Source organism: Suillus clintonianus (assembly GCF_016758775.1).
Source record: "Suillus clintonianus strain FC179 chromosome Unknown DEU56scaffold_9, whole genome shotgun sequence".
NCBI classification, from domain to species: Eukaryota; Fungi; Basidiomycota; class Agaricomycetes; order Boletales; family Suillaceae; genus Suillus; species Suillus clintonianus.
The window spans coordinates 149,606-172,128 of NW_024539233.1; the positions used below are offsets into that span (position 1 = coordinate 149,606).

At 45.1% G+C, this 22,523-nt stretch overlaps 4 protein-coding genes across 4 annotated transcripts; 3 read left to right on the plus strand and 1 right to left on the minus strand.

The window, feature by feature from the left end:
- Positions 1-3,005: 3,005 nt before the first annotated feature.
- Positions 3,006-5,405, plus strand: DEU56DRAFT_908430 (uncharacterized protein; the record flags this gene model as incomplete). The annotated part of the gene is made up of 4 exons (XM_041357005.1): positions 3,006-3,293; positions 3,341-3,512; positions 3,564-4,301; positions 4,363-5,405. The coding sequence occupies 4 exons, from the start codon at positions 3,006-3,008 to the stop codon at positions 5,403-5,405; spliced, it is 2,241 nt and encodes a 746-aa protein (XP_041212872.1).
- Positions 5,406-11,188: 5,783 nt separating this feature from the next.
- Positions 11,189-12,880, plus strand: DEU56DRAFT_752461 (uncharacterized protein; the record flags this gene model as incomplete). Its single annotated transcript, XM_041349643.1, has 7 exons — positions 11,189-11,199; positions 11,631-11,752; positions 11,779-11,957; positions 11,982-12,032; positions 12,145-12,195; positions 12,416-12,483; positions 12,841-12,880. 7 exons carry the CDS (start codon positions 11,189-11,191, stop codon positions 12,878-12,880), a joined length of 522 nt encoding a protein of 173 aa, XP_041212873.1.
- A 4,963-nt stretch (positions 12,881-17,843) lies between these two features.
- Positions 17,844-18,434, plus strand: DEU56DRAFT_908432 (uncharacterized protein; the record flags this gene model as incomplete). The annotated part of the gene is made up of 2 exons (XM_041357006.1): positions 17,844-17,938; positions 17,996-18,434. The coding sequence occupies 2 exons, from the start codon at positions 17,844-17,846 to the stop codon at positions 18,432-18,434; spliced, it is 534 nt and encodes a 177-aa protein (XP_041212874.1).
- Positions 18,435-21,655: 3,221 nt separating this feature from the next.
- Positions 21,656-21,976, minus strand: DEU56DRAFT_689539 (uncharacterized protein; the record flags this gene model as incomplete). The annotated part of the gene is made up of 1 exon (XM_041347094.1): positions 21,656-21,976. A coding segment is annotated over one exon (321 nt), but the record flags the coding sequence as incomplete, so codon positions are not given.
- Positions 21,977-22,523: the final 547 nt, after the last annotated feature.

Here is a 22,523-nt window from a genome sequence, read left to right on the forward strand (position 1 = left end):
GTTACAGACGCATCACAGTACATCACAGTGCACACAGAGCATCACAGAGCACCACAGAGCACAAAGCACCACAGAGCACCACAGAGCACAGAGTTATACAGAGCTGTACAGTACTGTACAGGCTTGTTGTTTTTCTGATGCAATTTTTTAAAATCACTACTCAATTAATATGTGTGAATATCTATACATGCATATGGAAGCCAGTTGGTTAAGATCCTAGTAAGGTATAAGCAAAAATGAAGGGTTCAAAAGTAGCTTATTTATATAAGCAAAAATGCGAAAATTCACTAAGTCTTTCCTTATTGTCCTAATCTTAGTCTAATCCTAACCTTATACACCAAAAACTCGAAAATTCTACTAAGTCTTGTGTTGTGGCTTTGTTTGGCACTGCTTATATAAGCAAAAGTGCGGTCAAACCACAAGTCTTTTCTGATTTTTTCCTTCCTTTCTCTCACTGTCTTTCTGCAACAATTTTCGAGTTTTTGCTTATTTTCTCTTGTTCTTGTCTGGTGTTGGAGTTGGAGTTGTTAGTGCTGGTGCTGGTGATGATGGTACTGGTGCTTTGAACTCTGGTGAGTCTTCCTCTTTCTTTGTGTTCATTTCTCTAACATTGACTTCCTTCTCCTCCTCCTCTTTAATTTTCGCATTTTTACCTCTTTGGTAAATCTTTCTTTATCTTTTCTTCTCTTTCTAGCTCTCTTCTCTTCCCTCACCTCATTCACCTCCTTCTCCCCAACAATTTTCGCATTTTTGCCTCTTTGGTAAGTCTTTATCTCTTCTTTTTTCCTATCTGATACTCTCCTGCTAGCTCTCTTCCCTCATCCTCTTTCTCTCCAGCAATTTTTGCTTTTTTGCTTCTTTGGTAAGTCTTCCTGTCTATCTTCTCCTTCCCTCTCTGAATCTCAGTCTTCTAGCTCTCTTCCCTCCTCCTTCCCTCCAACAATTTTCACTTTTTTCACTACTTGGTGAGTCTCTCCTCTCCTTTCCTCCTTCTCTGACTCTTATTTTGACCTGTAGATATTTGCATTTTTGTCCAGTTTAGTAAGTTTAATCTTTTTCTTAGTCAGTATTGTACATGCCAGTGTAGTAGTTACTTTGAATTTGATTTTAATTTTCGCATTTTTGGTGTTTTGAATGTAAGACTCTAATAGAGTACTGATGATTCTGTGAGTCTCTGTTGAGTCTCTGTGGGCCTCTGTTGAGCCTCTGTGGACCTCTGTTGTAGCTCTATGGGCCTCTGTTGTAGCTCTGTGCAGCTCTGTGCATCTATGTACAGTGTCAATACTGCACTGTACAGAGCTGTACAGAGAGAACCCTCTCTGTGGGCTCTGTGGCTCTGTCCAGCACTGTCCAGGGTTGTATAGAGGACCCCTGGTTTTCTGATGTTAGCAAGGTATGCACCTTGGTCCACTTGGCCATGTCCTTGCGCTCTATCTTTTTACCATCTTTGTATCACCTTTCTCATCGCTACTGATGCCTGCCCAAGAATGAAGGATCTGACCTATAGCAAAGTAACACAGGTAAGGTCATGGGTTACAATCTTGAAGGATGAAACAACACTGCTAGAGGTGACACCTAACAGGACCTTTGTCAGCATGGACAACAAAGAAGTCAGTCAAATGATTGATGCCAAAGCTTCAGCTGGTGAAGCCTGTACAAGGTGCACTGCTGAAGTCACAAATTGGTGCCCATAGACAGACACATTCTTGAGTGTCGCTCAAAAATTGTCAACATCATGACAGATTCACTCCTGCCCCTTCATCATCAACATCAACCGACTGACAATGCTGCTGACCCAGTGAATGTCCAAGGTGAGGTCTTTGAGACATGTGCTGAAGCTTTCACTGCCAGGGCTTTTAAGATTGAGGCCTTCCAGTTTTGTGGCATTCATTGCAAGAGCGAGCTTGAGCGCTCAAAGCCAAGAGGGGTGCAAAAGGCAAATGCTGAACATATGCCTGTAAATTATATAAGCATAAAAACCTTAATACATAGCCACATGAAGTTTCAACAAGTGTGATCTGAGTTTTCAGCTAGCGGTCTTGCAAGGAAATGAAATTTTTTGTTAGCTACTGGGAGGGGGGGGGGGGTTTATTACTGTAGAATACAACTAGGTAGTTAGATAAATAAAAAATGCGCATGCAAGTGTTTTACATGCCAAAAGGCAAATTCTGAATGTAATTTTGTGAACATGTGATCAAAACGCGTGATATCAATATATGCGCATCATACGTGTCTGGATTCATTCCAATGGCATGTGCATACATTCGGTCCATCAAGCTATGATATTTCAGACAATGATAGCAGCTCTGAGTCAGACTTGGACAGCACGTGTTCCGACTCATATCACACTTCTATCGACTTGATTGATTCATCTGGGCCTTTGCACCCCTTGGACGCCTTCCTAGAATCGGCAGTGGCACTGGAAGATCTACCACATCCTTACGAATTAGCCAGAACCCCTGATGACTCTGCCTCCATTTGGTCGGACAACCCGAAATCACCCTGTTCGGACCCAGAATCAGAATATGACGAAGAAGACCTAATTTCATTAAATACCCCCGGTGCGCTCTATCGGCTATTTCTCAAGGACAAGCTTCAAGTCCGGATCAATTCCTCCAAGTGGTGGGAACTTTTATGTCCGGACTGCGCAGAGTGGTGCCAGACTGGCATACACTCTGGTATCGATCTGTGGATACCCAGGCAATTCGCATCCCTCAGTAATCATCGGGGGGGGGGGGGGGGGGGGGGGGGGGGTAAGAAATGCCAGCAGAGGGCGGCTCAAAAGAAGCCGAGTGCGCCTGAGAAGGACAACAACATGTTTGATGTTCCATCAACACGTTGTTCGTTTACTACATCAAATCCCACAAGGTATCTTTCATTTCGGTTCCATCTTATCACACATATGATCAATCAATCAAAATTTTAGCGCATTACCCTCTCCTCCTCCTCAGTGTACTTGCGCTGGACTTGTTGTAGTCTGGCCTCAAGACCTTCGCCCATTTGTCATGGTATTCCCTTGGGAACATTACCATGAGGGTGTAGACTCAGTCCCTTTCCTCGTTGACCTCACCAATCCCAGCAAACCCCGAGTTCGTTCCAAGTGCTGCAAGCTTACATCTCTTCTCGAGGATGTGCTGTGTGATGAGTGTGCTGACATCTCTCAGCACATCAATCACCTCGCAGACACTGCACAAAACCCCAAGTCCCACACTAATTACCGCTTTCTGGGCCTTGCGCACATGCAAGACCTCGCCAAATGCTATGCCAATCAAACGAGGCAGCTGAAGCTGCAGGTGAGTTTTTTTATGTACTTCTACATGTTCTAACTAGCTATATGTAGGGACTCAATGATTCACGGAAACATATGACCTCCCTCACCCAACTTGATGATTATCATCGTCTTCTCATGGCTATATTGGAGAAAGACATCCCCCGCCTTCACCAGGTTGTCAATGTCGTGTTACGCAATGGCGCCAGCATCCGGGAGATAGTTAACAAGCTTGAGGATGCGTGTGAGGGCGTATATCGTCCATGAGGCTACAGAGCCAATGACTTGGACATAGCAACATTGGTTTTGCATATTGGTGGTCGTCAGCTCCTCTTCGCACTTAACCAAGGCCTCGGTCTCCCCTCCATCCGCACTCTTCGCACCAGATCCACCTTCACAACACTCACCCCCACCATCGTGCCTATCCGTGATGATAAACTTGACGCGAATATCCATTCAGTGGTTCTAAGCTCTCGTACTGACATCACAACCCTGCGTGGTGTAAGTCTAATGGTTGATGAAATTGTGCTGGAAGAGATGGTGGTTCACCTCAGCAAATACAACAAGATTGCCGGCCTTTGCTGGAAACATTCACATGTTGTTGACCCCGTCCTCCACACTTATGACTCCGCCATCACCATCACACAGAAAATCCAAGACGGTGAAGTTCATCTTGGGAAGGAGCTTACCGTCATAGGTGTCGCATGCTTCAGAGAGGACGAACTCTACCCTATCTTAGCAGCACCTACCTGCAAGACCGAAGACGCTAGTGACATGGAGGGTTTGCTTGCTCGTGCAATTGGGCGGTGGAATGCTACAGGAGCAGCTTCAGCTGTTGGACCAGTGTGGTCCTTTGCGACCGACGGAGACGCTACCCGGCATGCAGCAGGGCACCGACTTTTCTTGAAGAACCCTCTGTCCCAATACTCAGAGCTATATGGTATCCTTGGGAACATGCCTGGCTTGAACACCATGACAGGTGATGCCGAGGTTACACTCGATTTTGACTTCAAGCATATCTTCAAACATGAGTGTTATTTATTTATTTGATCTGTTCTCATTTATCTATTGATCCGTGCTAATTCTACCGATAGGTTTCTGTACTCTGATCCGTCCCCCTGCAGGAATCATCCTCAATAACGGGCGCATCATTAATTCAATGATGTTGGCGTGTTACCTCGTTTGGTTGCCTGTGTACAATGAAACAAGTGTCATCAAACTCCTCCACCCTGACGACCCGCAAGATGTACCCCGCGAAATTGAGCGTATGCAGGCCATAGTTGACTTCTCAAAGTCACAACACGCCCTTCTTACTGATTCATTCTCATCCAATGTCGAAACACGTGCGGACCTGATGTCGATCACACTTCTCAGTCACGTCATCGAATCCATCCTGATGCCGTTTATTAACACCAAGCTCTTGCTATCCGAACAAGTCCATCATCTCAGTTGCTATTCCCACCTCACATTCACCATCTTCCGTGTTCATCACCGTTCATTTATGCCATTCCAGCTTTACTACAACACTCAGACAGCCATCAAGAACATCATTTTGAACATCGCGAAGCAGCAAGTTCTTGATCGGAACACATCATTCTTCCTCGGTGATTGCGGAGACGATCAACTTGAACTCATGTTTGGTCGGTCGCGCATGATTGGTGGACACAATTCCGGGTGTATGTATTCCCAGGCCATTGATCGTCTTGGTGCAGCAAAGGACATTGACAGTGTGTTCAAACGACACCCTGAACTTGATCCTGGCCACCAGCGTCTCAGTCTTGGCAAGCACATCAAAGACATTGACCACATTAATCGGCGAATGTGGAGGGGTGACATCATTTGTGGTCGCTGCGACCTTCCATCAGCATGGTGTCAAGGGTGTGAGATTGCGCTTTCTATTCTAGCTTCTTCCCAGATCGATCCCATCAATTATTCATTCGCTGAACTGTTCCGTGATCCCGGAACAGACATACTACGTCCTCTAGGTATGAATAAGTACTTCGGCATCACAGAAGATGATCCCGATGACTCTAGCCGTGTGCCTATTCCACTGCCAGTGCCTGTGTCTATACCCTCACAGGTCTTGGAGACTATGATGCCCGATTCTGAGGCTGGTGTGCATCGCAGCAAAACTTAATGTAGAGTAAAGATCATGGTTTCTCACAGTATATGCATATCATTATACATGGTGGGTCTTTTCTGGGTACATTTGTTCTCTGTTGACAGCATCTTGATGATTACCAATATTGGAACCAATGATGTTGATGCTCTGCGACGATTCTAGAGAGAACCAAAGTCAAATTCTTCTTCGTAGAACCCATGTGCACCTTAAATACAGTAAATGTTACAGTAACATGGCTAACTACGACTGTTGTCGTAACAGTGAAAATACAAGTTGAGGGAACAATGTTGCAGTATAGATTGTGCATTGCATGGATGTCGGCATCTTGAGCAGCGATCTGGTCAGTCAGTGCATTCATTCAGGTCGGCAGTGGCTGTGTGCCGAGCTTGCAGTTTGACAAGTTCAGCCCAGGCACCATCAGTGGCATCCTGGAAAGCAATGCCATGTTGTCATTCATCACCCGCAAGTTATTGACCATAACATCTCCCTCAGAATCAATCTACCTTCATCACATGCTGGAGGAGGATCAATCAAGTGTGGGGGATGAGGACGGCTTGGCAGGATCTGGAGAGTGACTATTGGGCGATAAAGTCACAATCAGTAGTACAGAATATGCGGGTGCTTGCTGTGCTGCAGCATCACCTTTTATAAGGATATCTGGAATAGTTTGGCAGCATGCATGCAAATGTAAGTGTAAACTCAAACATGGGCGAGGAGGGTGACCCTTCAGAATTGGGGTGGTGTCAATCTTGGAGTGGGAACATTTGAGCTTCACTGTGGTATCATTTCCTTGATGGCAAATGATGGATCTGGTCCATGGAAAATCAGTGGATGACATCAAGTAATCATGTAGGAAGAACATACAATGTGATGCATTGGTCAACCCCTAAAGGCTCAGGACCTTGTATTGAGCAAAGAAGTTACAGAGGAAAACAGGCATAGTCAGGGTTCCAATAGACTGACTTGGTTTTGGAGGATCAACAACGAAGAGAACAGTCAATGAACCAGTGGATGAATAAGTGTGAGTTTATTTGATGTTTGTTCAAGGTAATTAACTTATTTTCTTCATTTCAAGTTTATTGTGTGAATTGGTTGAAAGCTAAAGCACATCATGACCACTGGAATGAAGAATTGAAGTTGGTACAGCATGAAATGTTTTGGACAGTGTCCTGGTTTTGGACACAAGAAGCCACATGGAGATCCATGGTAGATAAAAGTATAGTCAGGAGGCCCTTGAACTTATACCACAACAATGGTCAGTTTTCCCGGCCTACTCACCCCTGCTCGCTACCAGATATTGAATGGAACAAAGGGAACAAGTTAAATGAACCGGAAATGAATAGACTAACGGAAGGATCAGAATGTAAACTGGATATTAACTGTCAGAAGGATCTGGGCATATAGGGGTAGAAAGAAGTGCATACAAATGGGGACTCAGGGGAAAGAAATTCTAGACCGGACCCGAGGGACTGGACCAGATGAGAAGGTTCAGGTACAGGATGTGACAATGATCAAATATTTTTGGATGCGTCTTGTGTCAGTATAACCGGATGTTTGGACCTCAACATGTGGTACAGGCAGATAGAATAATGCCAAACTCACCTGCAGCATCAATTGAAGGTTTTTGGCATGACTCCAGAAGCCATCTGTATACCATGTGTTCAAGACCGGAAGATGAAGCCACTGAAGCGGCACTTCTCCCCCTTCTTGTATGAAAATCCAATGTGATATGCCTGTTCCTCTGCGTTTCTGTTTCGACATTGTGGCAAACCACACTGAAAGCAGTAGGTAAAGTGTTCAAACAAAAACTTAGGTCTGAATGCCCTGAAGAGGTGGGTCAAAATTCCAGCCTCCACATTGCAGCCGTGGTATGTGTCCACGAGGATCTTGCCATATCTCCCAAAGTGTGCTGGGCATTTGCCTCTCAAGACATGCATGTACCTGTACAGGTGGGAGGTTCGTTCCAGACGACTGCAAAGGGCTTAGTTAGCATGACATGCTCTTCCCACAAACATAGTGGGAAGCGATACGGAGGGTAGTGTCACCCACAAGGAGCTGCCTGCCAATGGTTGTGATTGAGCCTGTCAAACTGTGTCAGTACATTCTCACAAATTTGAGATGCAGCCATACTGTGTATAAACTGCTGTCTGATACAGTGCCATATAGAAGGTCTGGTATTAGCATCAAAGACACTATCACATGTGTGACATGTGCACTGGTCTGTGGATTATCTTCATGGCATTCAATATTACTATATCAAATTCTGTGGGCCCTGGTCCGCACTAATCAAATGAAGTGTTGCTGGACTGAGTTCAGGGGCCTTTTGATTAAATAGGTCAACTGTTCAGGAGGATAATAAAGATTGACACTTATTGCTGCTGCAGAGAATGCAAGCAATGTCAGACTGCTGCTGGAATAACCTTGGGAGCCATCAGCGGGTACTTGAAGTGTGAAGGCACTGGTGAAGACTGCAACCACTCAGACCTGCCCCACCATGGCAGCCCTTCTTCACCAATTTAGCACTCACACTGCTGGTCCCGTAGTGACCTTGAGAGAATAGAATGATCTGCAACTTTAAAAACTAAAAGTATGGTTCTTTTCTGTGTCTATTTAGTCGACTGGAATTTTTACTTTTCCTCGGCTATGACCGTGGCATTACCCTCAACTGACTCCTCTAGTATATCCTATCACTAGTACACAGTTTATCAAGATATCATGGGCAGCTGACAACAGATAACAGAATGGGACACTGTGCAGCACCTGTGCCCCTCATATTTCCCTGAACACCATGATGTCACCAGAAGACTTAGAAAGTGCTATCTGCCAATCCGACACTACTACAGTTTTGAAGCGAGCTAACCCTCTTAAATTATCTGACTATTTGCAAGTAGAGATTGAAGTAATTGACCACATGAATACAAGGAGTCAGAAGAAGGAAACACACTGGTATGCTAGAGAAGTTGTCAATGCAGTCAAAGCATCACTCGACTGGCCTGGCTGTGTACCAGGTAGTACTACTTCCTGCCACACATACTGACCCCCAATCAGGGCCAGACCTGACATCTTCTGTTATGACCCTCGTAATGGCTAGTAGTCGCTCGAGACTCATTGAAAACATGGACAAGGAGTCCTTACCCTATACCTTAATAACCTAGAGGTGCAAGACAAGTCATTGTCTGCCGAGGATTGCCAAAAACAGTCTTCAAACACCAGGGGTGTCAACGACGGTACTATGTGTGGCAATACTCACATGTCTCATGATATGTCTTTACCATACAAGAGGAGTTTTGACAGACTAAAACCTGTGACAATGACTATCCAAGATGGTTGATGCCTTCGCCACAATTATGGTAACAGGGTGCATTTGATGTATAACTGCTACCTTACATGATTGAACAACGAACAGACAGAGGTATATCAATGCTACATTTGATTACTCTGGACTCTTGATATGTTACCAAGAAGATGTGGTTGAAATACAATGATTCCGATGGGGTTCCGGGCATGCTCATAGCTAACGAGGTCAGCATTGGAAAGACTGCCTTGGTGATGGGCACTGTCACCTTTATGATTGACATATGCCGGCTACATCAAATTACATTGAAAAAGGCTGATAATGTTCCACCAGGTCAAGATCCACCCTTGATTCACCTGAACAGTATGCCCAACAGTAGACCATCACCATAGGGGTCTGTCCTGATGGTGTGGCTCACCTATTCAGGTGCCTATGCCCCACTCATCTACAGGGTTGGTAAGGCCAAAAGTGGCATTGAGGTTTGTGCCTTTGAACTCCAGAGATGTGTTATTGGTATGTTGTGAGGAGATGAAGTGCTCCATCTTTAAAACATAGGTCTTACCTACTATGACAAAAATTGCTACTATCATGATGGCACAGAGTTCTTGGGACTGGACAATCACCATGGGATGGTCATACTGACTTGGACTTGGAGAGTCCATGAAAAAAATATGTTTATTTGTTTGTTGATGAGGTAATGTTACTTCCTATTGGGCCACCATGACTTAATGAAACACCTCATAGTGAATTTCCATATCTTTGAAGTAAAAGTGTTGTCCCACAAGCCTACGTTCAAAGCTTAAGATAAGCAAATTTCACATCTTGCCATATATGCCATCTATGCCATGGGCCACTAGTGGGCAGCTGCAATGACTCTGATAGATGCCACTGCCACTGGTAGTGAGCATTACAGCCTGCTAAATCTTCAATGATCACTGGCTACAGACTCCTTGGATCACTACTTTAATTTTACTGATGGTGCTGAACCTACTGCAGGTTTCATTTATGTTGCAATGGAAACTTGATGGGCCGCTTCTAGAGGCTACTAAGTGACCAATGAGGACTAGAACTAGAGTCAAGTTGCCAAAGAGGCAGGGAGCGCTGGACTCTCAGATATGGAGGATGTATGATAAACAAATGTAAACAGACAAGCCAGAACGCAAAGGTAAGGGATAACTCGACCTAGACAATTGAATTCCTAGTGAGGTCAGGAAAGTAAGTGATTGGACAGAAAAATAGAGGTAGTCGATCTATAGGTATAGAGACCATGAAAAGAATAATAGCAGGTAGTTCGTCTAATAATGCTCAATCCTCTGCAAACAAACAGCTACAACTGTAGTCTCTAGGTCTTAGTGATGTACACACTTGCAGGGAACTCATAGATCAGGCATGTGCGAGGAGGACATGATGGCTTTCTGGTGCTAAATACACACACTTGTAATGAGAGTACCTACTATGTAATATGGCAATTGTAATATGGCAATTTATACATATAAACAATTTGTACGAACTCACTTAACAACTCAATGAGGCATAAAGAGTTACAAGAGGTAAGGCATGTACATAAGATTTATATCTAATCTGACCTGGGCTGATAAAGGGCTTCACTTTTGGCCATCTATAGCCATATTCTATTATGCTGCAGAGATATGTTGTTTGTTTCAGCACCATTTGTAGTCATCAAAAGCTGACTGAGCCAGGCTATCTCTGGAATCAACTCACTGCCATCAGATTGACTTGTGGGTAGAATCTGTGGGAGAGATTCCTGACTTGCATCCTCCTACTGCCATGTAGCAATCAGCCTCCAGAAGGGTGGGGGGTCATCTCAATAAAGACATGGAGTTTCTGATGATGAAAAGAACCAAGAGATAGCTCATGTGATAATGACACAGGGAGTTGCCAATGACGAGAAAGCTGAGATATGGCTCATGGGATCTTGACAATTAAGGAACTGACGGTGTCCACAAGAATGGGATATTTCAGTGCTAGGAGCGGGTAATCAAGTTGTCTTTGAGAGTGTATGCAAGTACACTTAGCTCACAAAGAGTGAGATCATGGATACTTTTGCTTCATGTGAGCATGTTGTGTTTCTCATCAGGCATGAGGGTGTTGGAGGATGCAGCTGCAATTGCCTAGTAGGATAGGTGAAGTTTTCCAAGTGAAGTTTTCCTCTGCCTGTTGTATCTGCCTGTAACAATCTCAGTGATTCAACAGAAGCTCTAGAATGAATCTTACCACACATGGTGGTCAAACCAACTATAATGCAATGTAACTCATCCAGTTGTTTCCAACTATAAGGGTCAGTGGTTCCATGACTCTCCAGCCACTCTTGCAACACTTCCTCCACAGGCAATCCACATTGTGATGTGATGTAGTTGAGAACATGAACAAGCTTAGCAAAGTCCATAGATAACAAGGAGCAGAACAGCTAATTCAGAGCGGGAGGTAATCAATTGTGGAAGTGCACCCTGCAAGTAGCAAGAAGTCAAGGTAGATGCCATTGATGGCGGCCTAGTAAGTCAAGTGTAGAGGGTTCTGAGACAATTCTGAAACCTCCTAAAGTTCTAGTAGTAACTTTTATGTAATACCAACTTTCAAAATCAATTTCGCATTTACGCTGCATGATTTCAACAGTGATCTTCAAGCTTCAAAGCTTCAACTTCCAGTCATGCAGATATTACAATTAATATAAGACTTGATTGTGTGTTCATGTGGATGTTTCATATACTCCTGCCTCGTTGTCATTGAGTCACACAAGTGTAAGTAAATTGTACAAACCTGTTCTGCTAAAAACATCTACTGATACTACTGGAATGGACACCACAGTTAAACAAATCTTCTTATTGACCACACACTCAAGCAGTTCAATGAGAGGTGGCAATTGTGGGAGCAAATCCTGCTCGGTCTTGATGTCCAAAAGGATATGCCTATTACCATCTCGCAAGCCATGCGTGCTCTACCGGTACTGTCAACCATTGGAATACTGACAGTAGTTACCTCAAGGACTACCCAAAGAACAAGTTTGCGAGGCTTGGCAACAAGGCTCTTAAGATTCATGGCATACCAAGTAAGTTTTCAAAGCTCTGTTCCTAGACAAGTGGCAAAACATTCTTGAGCCTCATGAACAGTTAGTTGGCGATGCTCCTGGGTGTTCTTTGGATGGTTGCAATACCGTAGCTGAGGCTGCTCTGCCTACACCCACACCTCTCAATGTGCCTATTCCTGGATCATCATTCAAGTGTCCGGCCATATGTTTCTCATCAGGATACCCAGTATGTCACTAATTGATTGAGCAGTCTCCAGCACCTGTTGAAGTGAGGAAAACCAAGAAGGTCAAAATGCTAAAGGTGAGTCCATTGCTGTCATAGTCCCACCTTCTCATCAGTATGTTGGATGCAGCCTGTTCCTAAAGATACTGGCTCCAAGCAGCCCCCCACTTGAATTTCCAGCTGGGACAAGGGCAAAGGCAAGGCCACAGAGCCTGCCATGCCATCAGGATCTGGGTCGCAGGTGTGTAAGATTATTCAAATATTTTATCCTTGCTCAACACACACCTGGGGATGTTATGATTCAATCCATGACGCCTTGGGCCAGATGAGCATTTCGCCATCCACATCTAGTGAGGTGACTCCATTGTTGAAATTCAACTGGGCAGATGTGTTAACCACTGATTCTATGGGCAGTTGAACCTTAGCCAAACAGGGTGCTGAGATTGATGAGGTTACTCTAGGGCATAACCTTAGAACTTAGTGAAAATTTTACTGGCAACAATTGTTGGCTTATATTTGTAAATCCAAGGTGTGTCAACTTTTGATTTCTTCAACCTTTGGAGACAGATCTTGCACAGATTTCTGCTAGTTATAGCTAGAATTTCTACCCTGTTTACAATTACTCTAGATCTGCTACATGGACTACCACTGGATTTGTAAACCATATAATTCTCAGCTTGTTTTATTGCAAACCTACAAGATATCTATTGCTCAAGAGGATTTATCCACATCCCCTTCTTTAATTTCAATTCTCCTATCAAGAAATGGACGTACCATGGACAATTTTTGACGGTCATGAAACCTTTCATAAGACACTCTGAATGTCTGAGTGATTTCTCACGGTATCACTGACAATGAATCTTTAAATATGGTAAAATATATACAGCGGCCAGGATGTCAAACAGATATTTTTCAACTGCGAATGAGTGAACAAGAAATAAATCATAGGCAGCTAAAGTCTTGTTATTGATCACATCAAAATCATATAATGGTGTTGTTTCAATTGACATGAGCAACATTTACCTGGGTGTTCTACATGGTCTCATTGGTGACCTTGCAGGAATTAAGAACATGATATAAACCTCTGGTCAAGTGGTGTAGTATGGAATCCATTGGTACTAGCATAGTTCTACTGAACATTTGCCTATAGCTGATTGAATGTGTTCAAGTCCTCTATGGTCCTACAAGTACAAAATGAATTGGGCATCAAATCATCATGGAAGAACACCCAAGGCTCTCTAGAGACTTCCTGGATACGCTCTCCCCAGGACTTGCCCCACCAGTCCTATAAAGATGCGATGAACTGAACCTCAGATAACAGAACACAAACAAGTCCCCCAATGAAAAACCAAGGAAAGACCTCATGGAGGCGGTCTCCCCAGGAATGGCCCCACCGGTCCTATAAGGACGTAGTGACATGGACCTCAGATCACAGGAAATATTCAAAACACCCGAGGAAAGACCTCATGGAGGCGCTCTCCCCAGGAATAGCCCCACCAGTCCTATAATGATGTAGTGATCCATATAGTATTGTAGAGTAAATGATGCTAACAGTTTAATAAATGATTCAAACCCAGATTTGGTTGTTCTAAGTTTCAAGCTCCACCATAAATATTAATATCAGTCCACTGCCACCTTCCATAATGTTGCTATGAAATCGACTAAACTGAACCAAGTGTGAATTTGGTCCCACTTCATTTATTGAATACTTATACCAGTTGCATAGTGTCCTCTCTTTGTTTGTTCTGAGCTGGATACACCCACAATGGAATTAACATAACTTCCCACAATACAATTGTAATTCTAGCTCCCTGTCTAGGGACTCAAGGCCACTAGCTCAAATACTCGCCCAATCCACCACCCTGATCCTTTCTGTGGTTCCAATGAATTTGCGCCTCAGAGCTTTATTGCTGTCTGGTGCACTGCCACAACTGCAGCAGTGCAGCAGTATTATATGCCTTATAAAATTATTATGCTAGCCCTTCCCTATAAGAAGTGACAAGAATGTTTTATTATGCAGAGCCAGTATTATAGGGGATCTGATGTGTTGCAAGTGCAACACCAAGGACTGCACTGTTGCCTTGAATTTTTTTCCTTACTCAGAAAACACTGTAACTGTGGGCTTTGACGATGTCTGCCTTGTGGAACTGTTGCACACCAGATAGACTACATACCACACTTACAAAATATTGAATATACTATATAGATTAATAGGAAAAACATTAATGAGATCTTTATATCTATTATATCTATGGACAAATTACCAATACCCATATTAGAATTTACTAAACATTGTCTAGTTTAAATCTGAAGGATGACACCCAATGAGTGAGTATAGTCCAAGCTGTGACATTTCAATCTGTGGTAACATAGCTGAACAAGTCGCTAAGCTTACATTATATTTTTCTCTTGTCCCTCTACACCATGCTCAACTCCAAATTCACAATCTGCAATGTGAGCTCCCATTTCTGTGTCTGTCCAGTAACCAACCACCTCTATATCTCCAGTTTGCGCTCCTTATGAGCACCTCATGCATCAGTACATAACCTTTTGCATGGACCATGCAAGATCTCTGCTCTATGAAACAAGTTTATTTCCAAGAAGTAATACATGACCTCAGTGATTGATGCCTATACCTCCAATATGAGTATAACTGTTCAGACTTGCATTTTGTCTACCCAGGAAATGTAATCAGTGCTTCTAATGCCAACATCGAGTCTTTGCCCCTCACTATTTAAAAGTGCCCGAGTAGCATCTCACCATAGCCACAAGATATTTACAAGTGGATATCGACAGACAAGGCAACAGCTCACTGATCTATCAGGGACATTCTTTTAATAGGAGTCACAAGTATAGATATCTTGAGAGGTGAGCTAGTAGAATTGTCCCTTAGGGGATGCTATCGAGGCAAATCTCTCTAAATATGAGAGGAATCAAGGATTGGCGAAGAGCCGAAGGTATGCGAAGGCGCGCAAAGATGCACCATGTATATGCGACGGGTGTACAAGATAAGGAATTGGTGATGGCTAACAATATGGGTCCTTCAGGAGATGATAGACAAGTCTTAGTGAGACTAGAAAGATGATAGACAAATGTGCTGATGATATTAGTGCTATGCACACAAAATCAGCAGAAAACAGATACAGAGTCCAAGTAAGTAAAAAGTAAGTAAGTCCAAATTGTGCTTAGTCCTCTAGATATGTATGTAGCTACGTGCACTCTCAGGATGCAGAAGCGTAAAGGAAGCAGATAGGCTGCACAAATGTGGATATGTATGCAAGACTATATGTAAGAGACCCTAGATGTGGTCAGTGATGGTAATAACAGTGAGAATACGCACCAATGGAGCCAGACAGACAGGACAGGACATAGGAGGATATGCCAAGTAGAGTGCTGGTATGCGGACAAGATGCACATGGGAGAAGCTTCTTAGTCAGATACTAAGTGGCACCCTGAGATAGGACCACAAACACCCCTCAAGCTCAACACGCTTAACAGTGCTAATGCCGCTCAGTGGTGTTGACACCCAACTCAAGACCTATCAGAAACACACTGAATCGACCAGAAAACATACCCTATATAAGTGCTTCCTAATATTCAATACTGAAAATGCCTCCCAGGAGATTCAGCACTGGAGCTGGAGCAGGCCCCACCAAAGCCCCATCTCTAATACCGCCTAATGGCCCCAACACACGTAGAACTATCAGAAACACAACCACAGTGAAAGAAATAGAGGGAATGCAGAGTAGTGTCATGGACGCAGAGTAGGCAGCAAAATTTTCATCAACCAAATTACTCTGCCAGGAAGGACAACCCTATTCGTCGGCCCACCTCTCCACCATTCTATTTCACATCACCCTAATGTCAACAACCATTCCACTCCCAGTCAACACAGCCATCTGGGCTGTAGCCTTCCTATTGAAACAAAATGTGCCATATGAAATCACAGAAACCACTGCCAAACATCTCACAGAGAACCTATCCAACAGAATCATCGACCATGTAATCGCCGCTATCGCCCCTCAAGTTGCCAATATACACACCATCTCAGAAACTCTTCTATCCTCCACACTCACACAGTCAGAAAAGTTCCACTAATCCCTCAAATAAGAGCATGAAGAGAAGGAAGAAAGTGCCTTAATAGCAGCCAAACAGATAGAGGAAGCTGCAGATGTCCTATTCTCATCAGTAGAAGACTGCCAAAACACTATGAAAATCTTATCACCATCATTAGATGCAACTCAAGATCACATCAACCACTTGTCCACGCAGATGTTGACAATGCCAAACCCTCCCACACAGATTCCATCTCAATCATTCTATAGCTCGATCATAGCCTCGAACCTTCCAACCAAGGCAGACCAAGTGTTAGGCAGAGCGGCTATTCATGCATATCAGATATTATTAGACCCGAAACCCGGAGACAGCCTATTCCCACCTGGCACCACCACCACAGAAAACTGAAAGATGTCCTATTCAACATCCATGACAAATCAACGCCTCCAGGCGGGATCAAATCCATCACTACACTTCGCGGTGGAGGGATCATAGTGGAACTAGAGATGGAAAGCCTAGCTGCATGGTTAAGGGGACCAGAAGTAAGATCCTTGCTGGAAGGCCAATTCAACGAAGTGATATCATTCAGAACATTTATGTACTCTCTAGTGCTTGAATACTTACCTATCCAGACACAGATCAAAGGAGAAGAGTTCATCCACCAGATAGAGAAGGACAATGAATTACCAATGAACTCCCTATTCACCATCAGATGGATAAAGCCCACCACTCATCGGTCACCAGGTCAAAGCAAAGCATTCGCTCTCCTTCAAGTAGTGGAAATAAACACAGCAAACAATATTCTAAGGGACAGCTTCTGCATCGCTAACGAGTGTAAAGCAATCTGAAAGGACAAGAAGGAGCCCATTCAATGCACCAAATGCCAAGGATATGGCCACATCTCCTGCAGCTGTACAGCCTCAATGGACACATGCAGTACATGCGCAGAACAGCACTGTACCCACTGCAATGCATACTGCACTACCAGATGTGTCAACTGCAGAAGTATCAACCACACACAAGCTGGAGTCAGAAATGTCCCGAATTCATACACAGATGTGAAATGTTGGATCCAGAAAATTGGATGCCATATTTCCTGATGGAATCTGCATGGATCCACACCATTCATCCACCTAGGCCACCTAGAACTCCCCATCCCATTGAATTCTTGCTTCCTCATGCACGCTCACAACGCACAAACAACACAGCAACTTGGTGTAGAGAGTGATATCTCTATCTCTACAGGCTTGTATCCCCTGATTTCTACATCGACCTCATCCCTATCCACAGGTAGGTGCAACCTTCCCATGCCTTCCGCACCTTCCGCGCACTTCCCACGCTCGCGCTCAGCGCGCGCTTTCCTGCGCTTCCATCAGCTTTCATTAGGTCCATCCATCCACTGTCTATTCGGTCCATAGGTGTGTATTACATACATATATTGGTTTTCTGACAGCCACTGTCTCCTTACATACATCTGTGACATTCCTCAGCCGTGTTCCCATGTTCCCGCACTTCCGCGCTCCTTGGCCGCTTTAGGACACTTTTCGCTCGCTCTTCGCTAGCTACCCTCTATATCTACTGGGCTTTCTGAGAGAAGGTTCCTGACTTATGCAATCACCTTAGTAGAGTTCCGCAGTTTGTGCTATGTCTTAGGGAGCACCTACCTTTAGCCAGGAGTCATACTCTCTTTCCCTTATCAGTCTATACCCATAATACATTCACTTGATATCCATTCCTCGCGTCATATACGATCTTAGACACCATTCCGCATTTGTGCTCTGCAAGTGTGACCTTCCCGCGCCTCTGCACCCTCCGCTTACCTAGCACGTTCCCATGCCTCAAGCGCACTTAGTCGCCCGACTTCTGCCTGACTCAGCTTCCCCTAGAGGTCGAACATATCGCCCTCACATCAGAGCAGATTCCTCCAAGTCTGTTTGTTGTACCCACATCGGCAAACCACTCTAACATTCCCATTTTCATCCCAGAGCCAGAACCCATCAAGACCCAAGTCTGGACAGCCACAGCAACCTCATATTCCCTCCTCTACCTCCTCTACCACCTCCACCCCCATCAACCCATGTACCTCGCAATACACGCCAACATCAACACCAACATCGCTCCCAACCACCCCCTGCCCCTCGAACCCATACACACTCATCTCTACCCCTGCTGGACCTACCCCTAACCATGCCAATGTCTGACAATGCATCCGATCACACTGTCAGCCTTCGTATATGGCAACAAAATCTCAACACCTCTCCGACTGCCCAAGCCTCACTCCTTAAGTCACCTAATGCTGCAGATTGGGACCTTATCACAATCCAAGAGCCCCACATTAATTTTCTTCACAACACCAGCGCCAACCACCACTGGCATGTACTGTACCCGACCCAGCACTATACCCATCCGCAACAATGTACTTGAGCAGTAATGCTAGTCAGTGCCTCACTGGATACTAACACATGGAAACAAATTGCATTCCCATCTTCAGATGTAGTAATACTTCAACTTTCAGGTCCCTATGGGTGATGTACCATTGTCAACATTCATAATGACTGTAACTCACAAGACACACTAACTGCCCTTAGCACCTTTCTAGAGAATCACACCACCATCATCATGAACACTGACAACGACCATATGATATGGTCAGGAGACTTTAACCGCCATCACCCAGCCTGGGAGGACATCCGCAACTGCTATCTATACAACTATACTGCCACACAGCCTCTAATAGACCTCATTGCTGATCACAGCCTCCTACAACTCCTACCCTGCGGCATCCCAACACTCCAATCGACCAGCACCGGTAATTGGACCCACCCCAACAATATTTTTGGGACTGAAAGGATCCTCAATGCCGTCATATCCTGTGAGACCACCCCAGAGTTATGAGGGCCCAAAACAGACCATGTCCCTGTGCTACTGACACTCGAACTAGAAGTACTATAGATTGATGCAGAACCAAGAAGTAACTGGTGGGAAGTTGATTGGGAGGTGTTCAGAGAGCGAACACATCTCTACTTCCCCTGCTATTCCTCTTGCATCTGCTGACAAGTTTCAAGCAGTGGCCCGCCATCTCACCCAAGCCATAACAGAAACCATGGACGCCTATGTACCCATATCACAACAATGTCCACACTCTAAGAGGTAGTGGACACACTGGCTAACCAACCTTCGCAACCAGGTCAAAGAACTTAGCAAGCAAGCATATTGAATGTGCGGCCTACCCCAACACCCTTGTCACAGTGATCTGAAGATAGTGCGGACTCAGTACGCGGAGGACATCACATTGACAAAGAAGCAACATTGTGAAGATTAGCTCAGGGATATTGAGGGCAATGGCTTATGGACAGTACATTGATATATATCATTGGAACCGCGAGATGGCAGCAAAACGCACATTCCCACTCTCACCTCACTGGGACCAGATGGCGCACCAACTGAGGCTACTACCAACCAGGAGAAGAGTCTAATCATAGCTAAGTTGTTCTTCCGCCACCGCCCGTTACTGATTCAGTGGCGCCAGACATACTCTATCCAGATGAGGTCAAACAACAACAACCCATTACCTCGTCTCCAATTTGCAGAGTGATCGCCAACTTAAGCGGTTATAAAGTGCTGGGACCCGATGGGATATGTAATATAGTGTTTAAAGAATGTGCAAGTATCCTGGTACCTTACTTACTTCATCTCTTTCATGCAGTGGTTTCGCACCAGACGTATCATCAATCATAGAGGTGCTTTACCATGGTAGTTTTGCACAAACCAGGCGAACCAAACTACTCAGTACCGAAGGTCTACCATCCTATAGCATCGTTGAACACCACCGGCAAATTGTTGACCACTGTAATCGCGGAACAGTTAATGTTTCTTTTGGAGTGCCATCAACTACTACCCAATACACATTTGGGGGAACACCCCAGAAGATCCACGACAGACTCACTACACCTTCTAGAAGAGACCATCAAAGATGCCTGGAGATCCCATTATGTTGCCTCCGTATTATTCCTTGACATAGAAGGTGTGTTCCCTAATGCGGTAACAAAGTGGCTGCTCCACAACATGAGAATGCAACACATTTCAGGTAACATTGTCCAATTCACCGAACAAGTACTAACGAACCGCCAAACACAACTTCACTTTAATGGGTACACACATCGGAATGGTTTCCAGTTACTAACAGCATAAGACAGGGGGATCCATTATTGATGATCCTATATGTGATCTACAGTTCTGATCTTGTCAATGTCACGAAGCCCAGACAAGGTCACAAGACCATCAAGGAAATGATGTGTGGTGTTTCAGAGAACGTTCACACGAGATGGAGTTGACTTCGGGGAGACTTAGGGAATCGGTCAAAGAGAACTGGCCGAACTAAGACTTTTATTCGGGGATGGGAAGGAAGGATCACCTGCCCTACAGTAACTAGAAGAGCTCATTTATATACTGTAGGGACTATATGAGTAGAACAAGGAGGAAGGATAAAGAATGAAATGGCTAGATGATGCCTTGTCACGCTAGTGGTAACAAAGGCTTTTGGTGAACGCTACATACGCCCTCCAGGTCCCTGTAAGGGGCCTGCTCTGATTTTAGGTAGGGAGAACTTAGCCTTGAGATGCGTGCTGGATGTTCATAGTGTTCATCGCTGCTGAAAGGATGAGAAGGGTAAGAACATTAATCACTAGGAGACTAACTGCGACCACTTTACCAAACAGCTCCTCCGTAGTGATGCCGTGACGACATGCTTCAGCCTCAAGATCCATACGTTCGGATTCGGCGATGATGTCACTAACATCGCGTCCCATGTCAAGTACAGGAGGGGGAGTAACGGTCTGGGCAGTGGGAGTGAGAGTAGCGGCTTGTACCTCGGGGGATGGTTGAGCTCCCATTTGTGTTGAACGGGGTAAAGGAGGTGCTGAGAGGGAGACGCGTGGAGCTGAAGCATTCCGGGTCATTGAGGGAGGCTGAAAGTGGGTGTGCTGAGGGAGACGATTGGGACCTCTGTTATTGAGGGTCATGTGTCGTCTGCGTAGGCAAATACTGGCGAGTTCTGTCTTGCAATCAGCCTTGACAAGAGCGTCAAACGCATATGCGTCCTTTCTAATTGCCAGCTCTTCTGCATGACGTAGAAGGGATGGGTTAGAGAGACGCGAGGGGAGGTAAAGTCTGCAAGGAGGCTTACTCGCTAGGGCTTCAGCACGAAAGAAGCACGAAAATGCGTGCATAGCATCAGTGTTGGACTCGCGACGAGGGGTGTGGTTGTCATGACCACCACGACCTCCTCGACAATGTCTGCTACGACCACCCCGGGTGCGTGCAGAGTTTTGGTTATGGGTGGGCTGGTTAGGAACCTCACCAGCCTCCACACCATAGTCAGGGCCATCGACGCTCATCACGTCAAGTGGACTTGTGGGGTCGGCGGGAGAGGGAGAGGAGACGGGAGGCATGGGAGGAGTTGGACGACGTATACCGTAGGACTTCATCGTATTTAAATGAATCGGGTTGCTGTCAATATAGGAGTGATCACTAGTTAAATTTTCTAGCATTCGATCGACAACATCACGAACCACGGATCGAGCCCTGTCAAATGAGTCGACCGTGGCAATGGCAATACTAGGGCGGGTAGAGGGAATCTTCTTAGGAAGATGCTTGATACCGGGGACGCCCAATGCCTCCAGGTACTGTACTAAGGCCTTGAGTCTCGACACTTCGTGGTAAGGAAGCCAGACTCGATCCCCGGTTGAATATTCAACCTCAAAGAGAGAGTCAGTACCTTGTCCGTTGTGATCAGTTAAATGAGAGACAGACCATTCCTCAAGACAACCAATATCAGATATTTGGCTGAGCTGTCTCCCAGGGAATCGTCGGTTGTCATTGGGCACGTGGAATCGAAGTAAGTGTGCGTGAAACGCGGGGTGTAGACCTCGCTGTTTGAGTTCGGATGGTGGGTCGAGGAGGTACGAGTTATTATGATAATCCTCGAGGATCCGGAATGGACCAATCAACTTGGGTGAGAGTTTGTGAGCCCTCCCCTTAGGGAGAGAGAGGTTTTCCGTGGAAAGGTACACGAGGTCACCTTTGACGAAAGGTGCCTCTTTCCGGTTGAGGTTAGAGAGGGTCATGCTCTTCACGCGTGAGGCTATGATAGCATTGTGAGCTGACATGGCTGCGTCCTTCATGAGTTGCATGAAGACTTTTACCCCCGGGTACTCGGTCTTCGTATTCCATATCATGGAAGGGGGCATTAGGCCATAGATAGACTTGAAGGGGGGGATTCACCTAGTGGTGGAGCTGGCTGAATTAATCGTGAATTCAATTGCAGGGAGTTTAATGGCCCAATTGTGTTGGTTAGGCGACATGCACTGGCAGAGCATTTGCGTTAGTGTGCGATTGGCTCGTTCCGTTAATCTGTCGGTTTGGGGATGGAACGAGGTAGACATTCGAAGTTCCGTTCCCGTCAGCTCGTTGAATTTCTGCCAGAACGTACTCGTGAATAGTGAGTCACGATCA